The sequence below is a fragment of the Cucumis melo genome, chromosome 11 (genome assembly GCF_025177605.1).
Source record: "Cucumis melo cultivar AY chromosome 11, USDA_Cmelo_AY_1.0, whole genome shotgun sequence".
Classification (NCBI taxonomy): domain Eukaryota; kingdom Viridiplantae; phylum Streptophyta; class Magnoliopsida; order Cucurbitales; family Cucurbitaceae; genus Cucumis; species Cucumis melo.
The window spans coordinates 27,907,996-27,921,791 of NC_066867.1; the positions used below are offsets into that span (position 1 = coordinate 27,907,996).

The 13,796-nt window shown below is 34.4% G+C and overlaps 2 protein-coding genes across 2 annotated transcripts in view; one reads left to right on the forward strand and one right to left on the reverse strand.

The window, feature by feature from the left end:
- The first annotated feature begins 1,044 nt into the window (after positions 1-1,044).
- LOC103501962 (phenylalanine ammonia-lyase) lies at positions 1,045-4,975 on the forward strand. Its single transcript, XM_008465747.3, has 2 exons — positions 1,045-1,511; positions 2,989-4,975. The coding sequence occupies exons 1-2, from the start codon at positions 1,138-1,140 to the stop codon at positions 4,736-4,738; spliced, it is 2,124 nt and encodes a 707-aa protein (XP_008463969.1). The 5' UTR covers positions 1,045-1,137; the 3' UTR covers positions 4,739-4,975.
- A 4,873-nt stretch (positions 4,976-9,848) lies between these two features.
- Positions 9,849-13,796, reverse strand: part of LOC103503100 (pyruvate kinase 1, cytosolic-like) — a 105,307-nt gene continuing 101,359 nt past the window's right edge. The window contains exon 18 of the mRNA XM_051091751.1: positions 9,849-10,040. The gene's annotated coding sequence lies outside the window, so the exon portion shown is untranslated. The remainder of the gene's footprint in view (positions 10,041-13,796) is intronic.

Below are 13,796 nucleotides of genomic sequence, written 5' to 3' on the forward strand. Positions count from 1 at the left end.
TATAATCAAAGTTTAGAAGATCTCGAACGTCCAACATACCTACTTCTACATCTTAAAGTTGCATTTCCATTAAATACATCTATCTACATATATTTTAAAATTCGACATTACTTTATTTATATATATATATATATATATATGAAATTTGGATATTAAATAATATATATTCCAATATTTGCTATTTTTAAAAATGTTCCTTAATTTTATTTAAATGGTTGATATTAAAAAGAATTAAGTAAGATGTACTCTCGATATTATAAACATTAATAAACTATATTGTATAGAGTGGGAAATTCCAAAGAAGACCCTTACCATAAAATACTTCCATGAACACATCCAAAGATGCTTCATTGTACAGCAAACTCGTACTCTTATTTACTACTTGCATAGGACCAACAAGATTTGTGGACTCCGATTAACCTCATTGTCTTCCATTCTTATTCGTACTACAAACTAAATAATAATTAGTATCTATTTATTATTATTAAAACGGTTGATATTTACATCGAAAAATTAGAAAAATTTTATGTCGTTTTTGTAAAATATAAACTAGCACGATCCATAGTTAAACCATAATCAACAACACAATCAAATTGTGAAGCTAAAAATGATTAATTCAATTGAATTTTAACCCTAAAATAGTAACGAAAAGAAGACAATAATATTGGATCTTAATTGAATTACATAAAAGATGCTAACTTTGATAAAGGAATTGGTAAAAGGTGAGGTTACTGATAATGATGAATAAATGAGAAAGGGTTGGTTGGTAAAGGGGGTGTAGTTTAGGAGATAGAGAAAGGAGGAAATGGTAATTTAGAACAAGAGGTGTTCAACCATACACCATACACTCCACCAACCCCCTCCACACCTCTGGCAAAACTCAATCATGTGACCTCTCACACTCCATACGTGTTACAATCACAAAGCTATACCAAAACCAAAAAAAAACATCCAACGGCCACAAATCCCCTCCAACTAACCCCTTCTTGTAATCCTCCAACCCATCGCATTTTAGTTTCCTCTATTTAAACAATTTCTCTTACTTTTTCAATTTCCAGGGAAAAATAAAATAATAAAATCAAATCAAATAAAATACCCAACCCACCGCTCCCTCCCTCCCTCCATTTTTCAGCAATAATGGATCCCACCACTTGCTACACCAATGGCCACGCTTCAATGGCGGATCCCTTGTACTGGGCCGCCGCTGCCGATGGCCTTAAAGGGAGTCACCTCGACGAGGTGAAGAAAATGGTGGAGGAGTACCGGCGTGGGGTGGTGCGCCTCGGCGGACAGAGTTTGACGATTGGACAGGTCGCGGCGGTGGCGTTGCACGACGGTGGAGTTAAGGTGGAACTGAATGAGGCGGCGAGAGAGGGAGTTAAGGCGAGCAGTGATTGGGTAATGGACAGTATGAAGAGAGGTACGGATAGCTATGGAGTTACTACTGGATTCGGTGCTACGTCCCATCGGAGAACAAATCAAGGAGCTGCTTTGCAGAAGGAGCTTATTCGGTATATTTTCTTTTGCCCCTTTAATCCTTCATATTCTTCTTATTTACCTTTTTTTCTCCTTTGCTAATTTTTATCTATCCATTTTGATTTAAATAATATATATTTATATATGTATACCGTAACTTTAATATAATGTTATAATGTTATTGTCATATTGATGATAGCCTCTAATAAATCAATTATTCTATTAATTAATTGTATTGAATATTTTCAACTTTAATATTATTTTTTTATAAAAAGAATAAATATATATGGTAAAAGGTGTAAGGGGTTGGGTTGGATAGTGTGAATATTATTAATAATTAAATTGGTAGATATTTAACGTTAAAGTTATCAATTTATTGCTGAGTTCACTCAATATTTTGGATGGCTAGTGTCTTAAATATCTTCTACTCCATAAAAAAAAAAAAAAAAAAAGATCATAATAAGAAAGAAATTATTTAGTGCTATTAAAATTAAGTTTTTTTATTACTATTTTTTTTTTATAATGTGAGGTTGCACTTTAAAGAGAAACTCTTGAGAAAACAGTTAGATTTGCTATTTATATAAGATTTCAGATATAATTCTTTTTTATTTTTAAGGAAAATTTCCGGAAATAATTTAATATTTTGGAGTTTAATTGAGAATATTACATCATAAATAAAATTGAAGCAATATATGGTCACGTGGGTAAAAGAGTTAGACGTTGACGAATTATCTGTCAATATCAATGTGTGATAAAAATGATATTAACAAAAAAAATATCGATTCTTGGTAGCGTAAACCTACAAATACTAATGAAATAGAAAAAGAAAAAAACAAGTTTTACTTTATTTGTGTTTTCTTTTTTCAAATAAAGTAGGTCATTGGGTTAATTATATACTTAATTTCCATAAATCAAAATTGGTAGTTTTTTCTCTCTATATATGTATATTCTTTCTATTTACATGTCAAGTTGACGATTATTATCTTAATGAAATGATACTGCACCAATTGATTTATTAAGTCTAGAATGTTCTTCAATAAATTAGGATTAGCACATAATGACCATATTTAATTTAATCTTAGTCCAAATAAAATTAGCATCGATACATTTATTTATTTATTTTGGTGAAAGCAAACAGTAAGTCATTTGATTGGCTAATGAATTATAACTTTGTCTAGATTTTTTTTTCAATATTAAATTCTACAATAATGCTTTAGAAAAAGGCTAAAAATAGCACAGCAAATGCATGGCTAATTGGTCAAATAAACGCTTATAAGAAACAAGTAGAGAAATGAACCGTTTCTGGGAAAAGAAAAAAACAAAAAGTAGACAAAAAAATAAACAAAGACGTAGAGGATTAGGGCAGGTCCATTGTCTCATTTTTATTTATTAAAATATCATTTTTGTCTTGTTTCTTTAGTTTGGATTTATTCTAAAGTGTACCTTTTGTATATGTGTTTGTTTCAATGATCGAAGAATAAATCCTTGAATTGCAATGGTTTTGTGATTCAGATTCTTGAACGCTGGGATATTTGGGAATGGAACAGAGTCCAACCACACATTGCCTCACACTGCTACGAGAGCTGCTATGTTGGTCAGAATCAACACTCTTCTTCAGGGCTATTCCGGTATTAGGTTTGAGATTTTGGAATCTATTACCAAGCTCCTTAACCACAATGTCACACCTTGCCTTCCCTTGCGAGGCACTATCACAGCTTCTGGTGATTTGGTTCCTTTTTCTTACATCGCTGGTTTTTTGACTGGTCGTCCTAATGCTAAGGCTGTCGGCCCAACTGGTGATATCCTTGATGCTGTAGCAGCTTTTAAAATCGCTGGCATTGATAGTGGATTCTTTGAGTTGCAGCCTAAAGAGGGTCTTGCACTTGTTAATGGGACGGGTGTTGGATCTGGTTTGGCGTCTATTGTGTTGTTTGAGGCCAATATATTGGCTTTGTTGTCTGAGGTTATTTCAGCCATCTTTGCTGAAGTGATGCAAGGGAAGCCTGAGTTTACTGATCATTTGACTCACAAATTAAAACATCATCCTGGTCAAATCGAAGCAGCAGCTATTATGGAACACCTTTTGGATGGAAGCGCTTTCATAAAAGATGCTAAGAGGTTACATGAGTTGGACCCTCTTCAAAAGCCGAAACAAGATCGTTACGCTCTTCGGACTTCACCTCAATGGTTAGGCCCTCAAATTGAAGTGATCCGACATTCAACAAAATCGATCGAGAGAGAGATCAACTCTGTAAATGACAATCCATTGATTGATGTTTCAAGGAATAAAGCTTTACATGGAGGCAATTTTCAAGGAACTCCAATTGGAGTGTCCATGGATAATACTAGATTGGCTCTTGCTTCTATTGGAAAGCTTTTGTTTGCTCAATTCTCCGAACTCGTGAATGATTTCTATAACAATGGATTGCCTTCAAATCTCTCAGGAGGAAGTAATCCAAGCTTGGATTATGGATTTAAAGGGGCCGAAATTGCCATGGCTTCCTATTGCTCAGAATTACAATACTTAGCAAATCCGGTCACCAATCATGTTCAAAGTGCAGAACAACACAACCAAGATGTGAACTCATTGGGTTTAATCTCATCAAGAAAAACAGCTGAGGCAATAGATATCTTGAAGTTAATGAGCACAACGTTCTTAGTGGCTCTTTGCCAAGCCATAGATTTGAGACACATAGAGGAGAATCTGAAAAGCACAGTGAAAAACACAGTGAGTCAAGTCGCCAAGAAAATTTTAACCATTGGAGTAAACGGAGAGCTTCATCCATCAAGATTCTGTGAGAAAGATTTGCTGAAAGTCATAGATAGAGAATATTGTTTTGCTTACATTGATGATCCATGCAGCATGACATATCCATTAATGCAAAAACTAAGGCAAGTTCTTGTAGAACATGCATTGAAGAACAATGATGATCTGAAGAATTTAAACTCCTCAATCTTTCTAAAGATCGGAGCTTTTGAGGAAGAACTAAAAACCCTTTTGCCCAAAGAAGTAGAAAGTGGAAGACAAGCCATTTCAAAAGGAAAAGCAATAATTCCGAATAAGATAAAGGATTGCAGATCTTACCCAATTTACAAATTTGTTAGAGAAGAATTGGAAACTGATATATTGACCGGTGAAAAAGTGAAATCTCCTGGAGAAGAATTTGACAAAGTTTTTAGTGCAATTTGTGAAGGGAAAATCATTGATCCTTTGCTTGAATGCCTTGAGAGTTGGAATGGGACTCCTCTTCCTATAAATTGAGACTTGTCAGTGGAAAAATCACTGTTCTGTGGCCTCTGTTCTTGTGTATTATTAGTAGTATTATCATTATCTCTTCTTCTTCTTTTTCTTTTATGGTTTGGTTTGTAATCAATTGACTGTCATCAACTTTTGCCAAATCTAAATTACTCTTATCTTTTCTACTGTATGTTGCTGTAAAGAAAGTTAAGGAAGTTTTGGGCTTGTATGCATATGCAATATTATTTTTGGTTGGGACCATTATTATGATTGCTGCTGCTCTTTCTAAATTTAATGGTTCATAAAGTATTTATTATTGTATGGGTTAAAATGAAAAGGGAATGAGTAAAAAGCTAGGAAGTAAGATTCTCATCAGAAAATACCTGTATGGAACATTTCAAAAAAGAAAAAAGTAGACTTTGTTTTTCCATTCATTTAAATAAATAAAATATATATATACACACAATAGTAATTATCTCTCTTCCCCATACAAAATATTATTTTTCTCTTTTCTGTGCAAATGATACGTCTATCAATGTTTCATTTTAATTTTGTATATTGTAATATATACACTCAATTTTTTTCATATGTTTCAACGTATATTGAAATTATTTGAAGGTAGACATACATATCAAAACATAATAGAAATATATTAGTGATATCTAAGTCTACAAATTAGAAAGAGAAAAAGAAAACCTAATATATGTATCAAATAAACAATAAATTACATTACATTATAAAAATAACACTGGAAACAAAAATGGAAAAAATGCAACAAGTACACTTCCTCTCCAAATTGAAAGAGGTAAAAAATTACAATAATGTATTTTCTCTCTCAATCATCATTGTAAATATACATAAATCAGATATAAATAAAAGGAAAAAAAAGTACAATTGCAAGAAGAAAAAACAACACAAAGATTTTTTGAAAAAAAAAAAAAACAACAAATTACAATAACATAAAAATCCAAGTTTTCACACTTGGGCTTCTAGGTTCTATCTTGTCGTGAGATATTGAAACTCTAAGTTCTATGGTGTAGAAAGATATTGGACTAAGAATAACAAAATAGCAAAACAGAAAATTTTTAAATAAAAATTGGGGAAGCAATATCTTAAATGCCCCTACCTAAATGACAAATGTGATTCCTAAATACAGTTGTTTATTAATTCTCAAATACTCTATAATTTAATATTACTTTGCATCCACAATAGAATATTATACTTTCCCCCAAAACAGAAAAAAAAACCCATCAAATCTTCGTCTGTCCTTCACTTTTCCGTTCGTCCATTCGAGCCTTTGTCACATCTCCTTCACTTCGTCACTTCGTCTGTTCACATCTTCAAATCTTCGTCCTGTTAGCCTTGTCTGTTCGCCTTCGTCACTTCACTTTGAGTTTGCTTTCGTTTGTTTCCTTTCGCTTCCCTTCACTTCGAGTTTGAAGAATCAATGTTTGTCTATTCGCTTTCCTTCATAAATATGCGTTCGTTCGTTCGCTTCCATTCAAAACATCTTTAAAGGGGATTTCTACCATTCGTTCAAAAGGGATTCAACGTTTTCTGTCGTTCGTACGCAGACCACGACCATCGTATCTTCAACGTTTTCTGCCGTTCACTGTTTCCTTCAAAAGCGATTCAAACTCTTCAAATTTTTGTGAGTTCTTTAAATTTTTTTCAAAGAAAATAGTTCCTTTCGTCTCGTACCTTCAAATCTTCAGTGAGTGAAAATAATTGGAAAAATTGGCAAAATTATCTAAAATGTGTGAAAATAATTAATTGAAAATTATTGCGCTAAAATATTATTAAATTAGCAAGATTTAATTTTTAGCACAGTTGTAGGGGCGAAGGTATGTTTTCGGTTCCCCATCAATCATTTTTAGCCTTCTATGTCTGAAATCTACCCTAATATTCCAGAAGACTACTCCTCTAGATTTGAGAGTCCTTCGCCTTCAGACTCCTAACGGAGGGGTGGACGTTCTAATTAAGTTTGCATGCATTCGAAGCATAAACTTAGGTTGCAGACTGCCATAGATACTTATTCTGACCCGAACCCGCTCTCTCGATCTTAACCGAGTGAGATAGGATAGTGATTATCTAACCTTCCTTGATCGAGAATCCTCTCGAGGCTTTCACGAATACGAACCGGGTCGATCAGTCGCTCATGATTCTATTTAGTTTTTTAAACTATGATTCCTTTTTTCTAAAAATTCGACTTTTACAGTTTTCGATTTTTCACCAACAACTGTTTATCCCATACATATATCTAGTCACAAGTTATGAATCATAGAATGATTATTCGATTCTTTTTGCTCTTTTTTGTATCATAATTCAATCAAAAAACTTCTAGAATTACCCCAGTCAGATAAATAAAATTCTTTTTTTCTTCAACTTCGCTGAAATCAGAATAGTTCTCTTCATTCTGATCCTACTACATTTGGATGAAATTTAACCGGATTGAAATATTTCTTCTCTTTTATTGATTCCTGTGAAATCAAAAAGAAAGGAAAACTCCTGTTAAATTCATTTTACGAGCAAAACTAATGATTATTAGATATCTTACAACTTAGTCACTTCCAAAATAAAGATTTTGACTTGTTAGTTGAATAATCCTCTTGTTCTCTATTTCAACGTCTCAAGCACAACATATTTTAATTCCTCTTCTCATGAATAAGAGATGGAGATTTGAAATCCAACCTTAATTTGATGTCAAAGTCTTCAATAATATCATATATTTTCTTTCATGTTAGACAAATAGGGAGGATAAATATAATATTGAAAAAGCATTTAAACCAATAATCCATTTTATTTTGGAGAATAGAACACATGCGCCTGTCAAGATGTCATCCAATTCAACAAGACATTAAAAGGTGTGCCTGTTATAAAGGTCTTGCACTATTCCAATAGAAAATAATCTCCGATTTCTCTTGCAGTCTTAGGTAGTTCTTTTTTCCAATTGAGATGCTCCAAATTTTGCAAGAAGGGAGAAACCAACTCATCAGATTGAATTGCACTACTAAAGACGATAGGGTCAAATGCTTTGTTGTCATTTCTTTGCTTCATTTATTTGACTTTTCCTCTTCATAGATCACCTGTTTAAATGATGGTAGTGACACATGGCTGATAATGCTCTACCCCGAGCTGACCTCATGCACTTCATCTTTTCATTTAGTGGGATTGCTTTTAATGATGCTAACTTCTACTTCTGCATCCTTTGTAATCCTTTCTTAAAATTCGCTTACAAGTCTTTCTCTCATTGTCATAATGTAAAGGGTATTTTATAGTAGTATGTAGCATTCATAACACTTATAAAACACTAGTGACATTAATATCCTTACTCAATCAACTGAAGGTTGCCCCTGATCGACTATCTTTACATCTTTAGGCATATTCCTTAAAAGTGTCCAATGCCTCATTTTTTATAAACTGGAGATTAAAACGGTATTAAGCCAAATTAATAATTTCCTTGTGCTATTTCAAGACTTGTGCACTTGAGAGATATCCAACTACATGTACCAATGAGTAACTGAGCCAATTAGCCTATCTTTTTATGAACAACTAATTGGCGCACTAGAACATCTCAACTAGGTTGACACCTTCGTAGCACCCTCATCATACCTCATACCTAATAAAGAATACATTTCTTATCACGAGATCACATAGTATTAAATTAGGTGTTCTTGAAAGTGGAGAAAAAATTTGTCATCCTGGAAGTGGACCGACATCCTTCAGTCGTACATGATGAAATGACTGTTAAGGTAGTCGCCCCCATTATACTTTCCAAATTTTGGCATCTTCAACTTGGGTGGAGTAACGAATGACATCTAAGACTAGACATAGTTGTGTCACCTCAATGTCTTCATAAATGTTCTTTTCCTCTATTATACACAATCTTTCTTCTAGAAACTTTGGTATAATCTTCCTTCGAGATTTGTGTCTTCAAAGGTCTTCTTATCGATATTCTCATTTGTTGTAGAGACTAAGTCATTCAAATGGCTTGTTTATGGTGGAGCTTGACCACAATCTTGTATCAGGTATGCCGTCCAGTCTACCAATGACAAACCTAATAGCTTTTTAAAAGTAAGAGCATGTGGGTGAGGAGAAACATCATCGGGAGCTTGGTTCTAAACCAATTTCACTTGTTTGAATGCCCCTGCTACTGGTCTATCTTTAACTTAAGTGAGGGACTTTAAAACCTTTGCTACTTGTCCTTTTAACACTTTGACACATCCTTTCTGATTACTTGCACTTGGTTGGGGAACTCTTCCATGACTTCGACCAATAATGAATGAGGGGTGAAATCTTTTGAACTATTTGTAAAAACTTTGACTATTTTAATCTTTCTAAAGAGAGAGAATGGTAAAATTATTTGAAGTTATTTACTAGCGTGAGATTTACGCATGTGAAATTTCATCTACAATGCAACAATCATCATTCTAAAGTGAATAAAATTTACTAATATTTTCAAGAAGAAATAGTTAAATGCTATGACTAATGAGATTTTTAAACAAAATACTAGCCAACAGTTTATAACATACATACAAGTACTGTTTATAAACATATGATTGTAATGCATCATGATGAAATGACTCTTAGTGTTAGATCGTGCAAGTAAAAAGATATAATGATGGAATAAGAGCATAGTATAATACTATCCATGATATATTTTTTTTTCTAACAAAAACTTTTCCTTTTGGTGCAAACTTCCACTCTTTATTTTATAGTTGCAAAAAGTCAATAACATTAAAACATTAGTAGTTATTTATTAAATAAGACAAAAAAAAAAAACTTAATAATAGTGTAACTTCTTATAAAGAAATCACAATTTTTAACGAGATAAAATGGATAACAATGTGGTTATATGAGATAAAAAAAGTTAATACACAAAACTGACAAAAGTTTTACGAAACCATCTAAATTAATTATTTACTCTAAACATATAGTGATTTAAGAGCTTCTCTCTTTTGATTAATTAGTCAAATTTGTTGGCTGTGATCAAGTATGTAACGACCCAACTCCTTATACTAAGTCGAAGCCATTACTAATTTAAAAGATAAATAAAATTTGTAAAATTTAGGTAAAAATAAAACAAAACCTCAAAATTTTCATTTAAAAGCATAAACAAATGTGATTAGAGATAAGTACAAAAATAAAATCTTAACTTGGGCCCTATCTAGTTTTAAAGAAATAAAATAACAAATAAAGAATAAAATAAAATGCAAACATTAAAATCTGAACTATGACATAAAGCGGAAGCAAAAGATCCCTATGGCTCGCCACGATCACTTCTGGTCACTCGCCAGCTTGCCTTTGCTCTTATCTCTGCCTCTGACTGAAAAATAGAAATGGAAAGAGTGAGTTTAAAATACTCAGTAAGGGGCCCACTACTAGTCCTGCTAGGTGCCTGTTAACTTCCTATTAGAGTCCTGAAAAGTGGTACCCAAGAACTGGCACGTTCCCGAACACGTGCAACATGTGATCTTGGAGGAACATAACTGGTCTTCGGTGATCCTAAAGGAACACTCAGGATAAACTGGTCTGTAGTGTACCCGGAGGAAACACTGGGCTGCGAGCGATCCCGTCGAATCACTCGAATCATGTCTTTGTTAATGCCAGACTGACGATCCCATCGGACTGCGGAGTCCTAAAAAGGTGGTGATCTAGAAGGACACCCATGCAGGTACGACTCTAATAGGATAAGCTAACATACACCGTAACCATAACATACACGTAACAAATCATCATCACATCATCAAGTCATACCATATCATCATGTCATATCATATCATCATTAAATTGTCATGCCGTTATGCAATCTAATCATCAATATACATAACTAAAAATACATGCGATCTCTTAATTCCACTCGTAGGTCTAGTAATAAAATCTCTTACCTGGAGATTAGATCAATCAAAATTTAACAGTAAAATCACGCCTTCCAAGCAGCGATGTCCTAAATAGTTATAAAAACTAAATTTAATAATTTAACCTTTAAAGAATTAAGGGTCCAAAAATCCATTTGAAGTAACTTACCCAAGATCAAGGCCTAACTCGGTTTAGACTTAGTTGGACAAATTCCCAGCTCGGCTTCCAGTTAACTATAGTCAATTTAATCCAACAATTAACTTAGTTAAGGTCAAAAGAAACCTTAGCTGGGTAGACTAAACCAAATCAAGCATACCAAGGCTTACCAAGAAAAATGGGTCAAAAATAGGGTTAAAAGAAGCTTGGCAGCTCAACTGGCTTGACTGGAGGGGGAAAACCGACTGGCAGCTCAGCTGGAGGAAGGGACTGGCTAGTCGACTCAGCTAAGGACTCGCGTGTGGCTCCACTCGGGTAAACTCTAGGCACGACTCAGCAAAACAACGCGCGTGCGGCTCGACTTGACACTTGCGGGCGGTTGGAGGCACAACTCGCACACGTGGCTCGAACGGCTCAGGCGGCTGTTGTCAGGTTGACTCGGGTTACGCCTGCTGATGGTTCGTTGACAGATAAGACCAACGACGAAGATGGCGACGATGTTGCTACTGCAAGCCGGACGACTCGATTCGCTGCGAACGACTGAAGACGGAGGCGATGGCTGACGGAGCGTTGTCGTGCGTGATGTGCTCCACGTGACGGCTGACGCTTGCGCACGGTTCGACTATGGCGGCAGCGCGACTTCAAACGACGGAGGCGACACACCTGATGAAGCCGATCAGCTCGGACTGACGGCGGTTGCGGCGACGGTGGCGGTTTGCAAGAGGGGGTGGCGACGGCGGGATTAGGGTTAGGGTTTTCTCCTTTTCTTTCCTTTTTTTTTCCAATGAAGGAGATAACACAACTTCCTATGCCATATTTAAACAAAATAATAGCATTAATTATTATTTTTCTTTTCCTTTTCCTCTTTCTCCAGACTCAACCAAATAAAACAAATTTTCTCTCCTCATTTAAAACCCACCAAATCTCCCTTTTTATCTTCTTTTTTTCCCAAATAAATCACATAATCTCTCTTCTCAACCAACCAATCATCTTTATCTTATCAAACTATATTTTCATAAATCATTACATTATTCTCACAATACAATTATTAAGTCCTTACGTCCAAAAATATCCCCAAACATACATAACCAAAACAAATTAAACATAAATTTCAACTTAACAAAAATTTGATATTTTCAATTATTCAATAGAATCAAATCTCCATAAGATAAAATCTTCAACATTTAAATAACACCCAAAATCTCAAAATTATACTTAAGATAATAAAATTAAATTCCTAAATTTTCGGGCGTTACAAAGTAAAATGTCAAATTTACTTTAAGAAAATTGAGAAAAAAAAAGTGAAATCTTTTCATTATTTTCTTTGATTGATTTTTTACTTGGAAATATTTGCCTCTTTTAATATAACTTTCAAAATATTAAAACTTTATAAAAAAGATAATATGCACGTTGTTTCACACAAATAAATTGAAGAAACAAAAATGAAAGTTATAGGTTTTTTTTTACCAATTTTTTTTTTATACTTTGATCATATTTTTTAGCATTTCAAATAATCGTTCTCAAAATTTTAATTTTTAAGGCTAATGTTATTTAATTCTAACATGTGTTTTCTTTAATCTATTTTCGCTTGCTCTGCAGTCCTATACATTTCCATTATCTTACCTAGCCTCGTCTTTCATATGATGAAAGCGATAGCTTTCTAGTAGTCTAGTCCGAAAAGATTTGGATGCCCGACCTAGCAATTTAATCAGATATTCTGATATAAAGTAGTCTTCCAAAACCGAGACAACAAGATAGAGAGAATCCACATATACTAATTTTGAAGGCTACCTTTATGGTTTAGTCTTCATTAGAAAAAGGAAGGTTGAGATCCTATTATTCCACATATTAGGATTACTCAATGGGTCTGGGTCTTTCACTAATGCTTTTCGTACTCATTTACTAGGAATGTTCGTTCTCTCATTTTGCCTTATCATTCTTCTACTCTATCGCTAGGCGGTGAGGCTATCCTACTTTATACTGAATTCTACTATTGAAAAGAATCTCTTTGCCCCTACCATGGAGGCTTCTGTCCCGAGAAAGATTGGTCGAGTTTTGAGTGATCACTCTTCGTACTTCTTTTGATATGAGAAATACCTGTCTCGTGAGGATAGACTTTCTCAATTGGATCTTGTCTTCCAGACTTGGTGAAGCCTATTGCAGCTTTGCACCCTAGAGTGGGATTCGAAAGAGAGAATTCTAACTCCGCCTGCCTATTCACATAGTGGAAATTTTCATGGATTTAACCTCAAACCTCTTTGAGATGGGATGGGCACTTGACCTTTCATCTCGAGTTTCCAATTTTAGTCTCTCATCCATTACAAAAAGGAAGAAATCAAGAACCTAAATAACCTATGGAAGAAGACGAGAGAAGAAATAAAGAGGTCAATGAGAGGAGCGAAAGCAGCTCGACTATAAGGAGATGACATTTGATTATTGCTTGGATTATTCCTTATTTCTATATGAGTCCCACTGAAAGTCTCAAGGAAGAAAGATCAAGGGAGCGCAAATCTGACTCTGGTATAAAGTTCTTTTCTAGTCTTTGGATAACGAGAAGGAAGAAAAAAGAAATACAAGAGGGAGTGACGAATAGGGGGAATCAACTCATTTTACTAGGGAATTAGACTGGCACGAGAAGGAAATGAATTGGGCTTAGACAGAGGGCATATACATATACAAAATTAGATGTGGGGACGATAGAATAAGATAAGCGAGAAGAGAGAGAATGCTACCCTGAACTCACTCTTACAGACATGGGGAATTCCTAGCTCATGATCCGAGAGAGAGGTATTATAAATTCAAAGGATAAGACAGATTCAAGTTTTTGGCTTTCCATTTCCTCTAGAAGAACTTTCTACTCCATTCTTCCTCTCCCCTTCACAGATCGATTTTTATGGTCACCCAATCTGCCTATCTAACGAGAAAGGAGAGGAAAGTTGCCTAAGGAGAATTGGCTTGTCAGCCTAGCCGGCCTGGAAGTGAGCTCCCTACTCGCGAAGGCCCCATTCCCATGGTTCCTCTTATTCATTTTTTTTTTGAAAATAGATTTTCGGTCTCTTTATTTTTA

What these genes read in the sequence shown, in the direction of transcription:
- LOC103501962 (XM_008465747.3), top strand. Translation starts at nt 1,138, where the DNA reads ATGGATCCCACCACTTGCTACACCAATGGCCACGCTTCAATGGCGGAT. An exon ending in TTGCAGAAGGAGCTTATTCG is followed by an intron (nt 1,512 to 2,988) that starts GTATATTTTCTT and finishes TTTGTGATTCAG; the next exon opens with ATTCTTGAACGCTGGGATAT.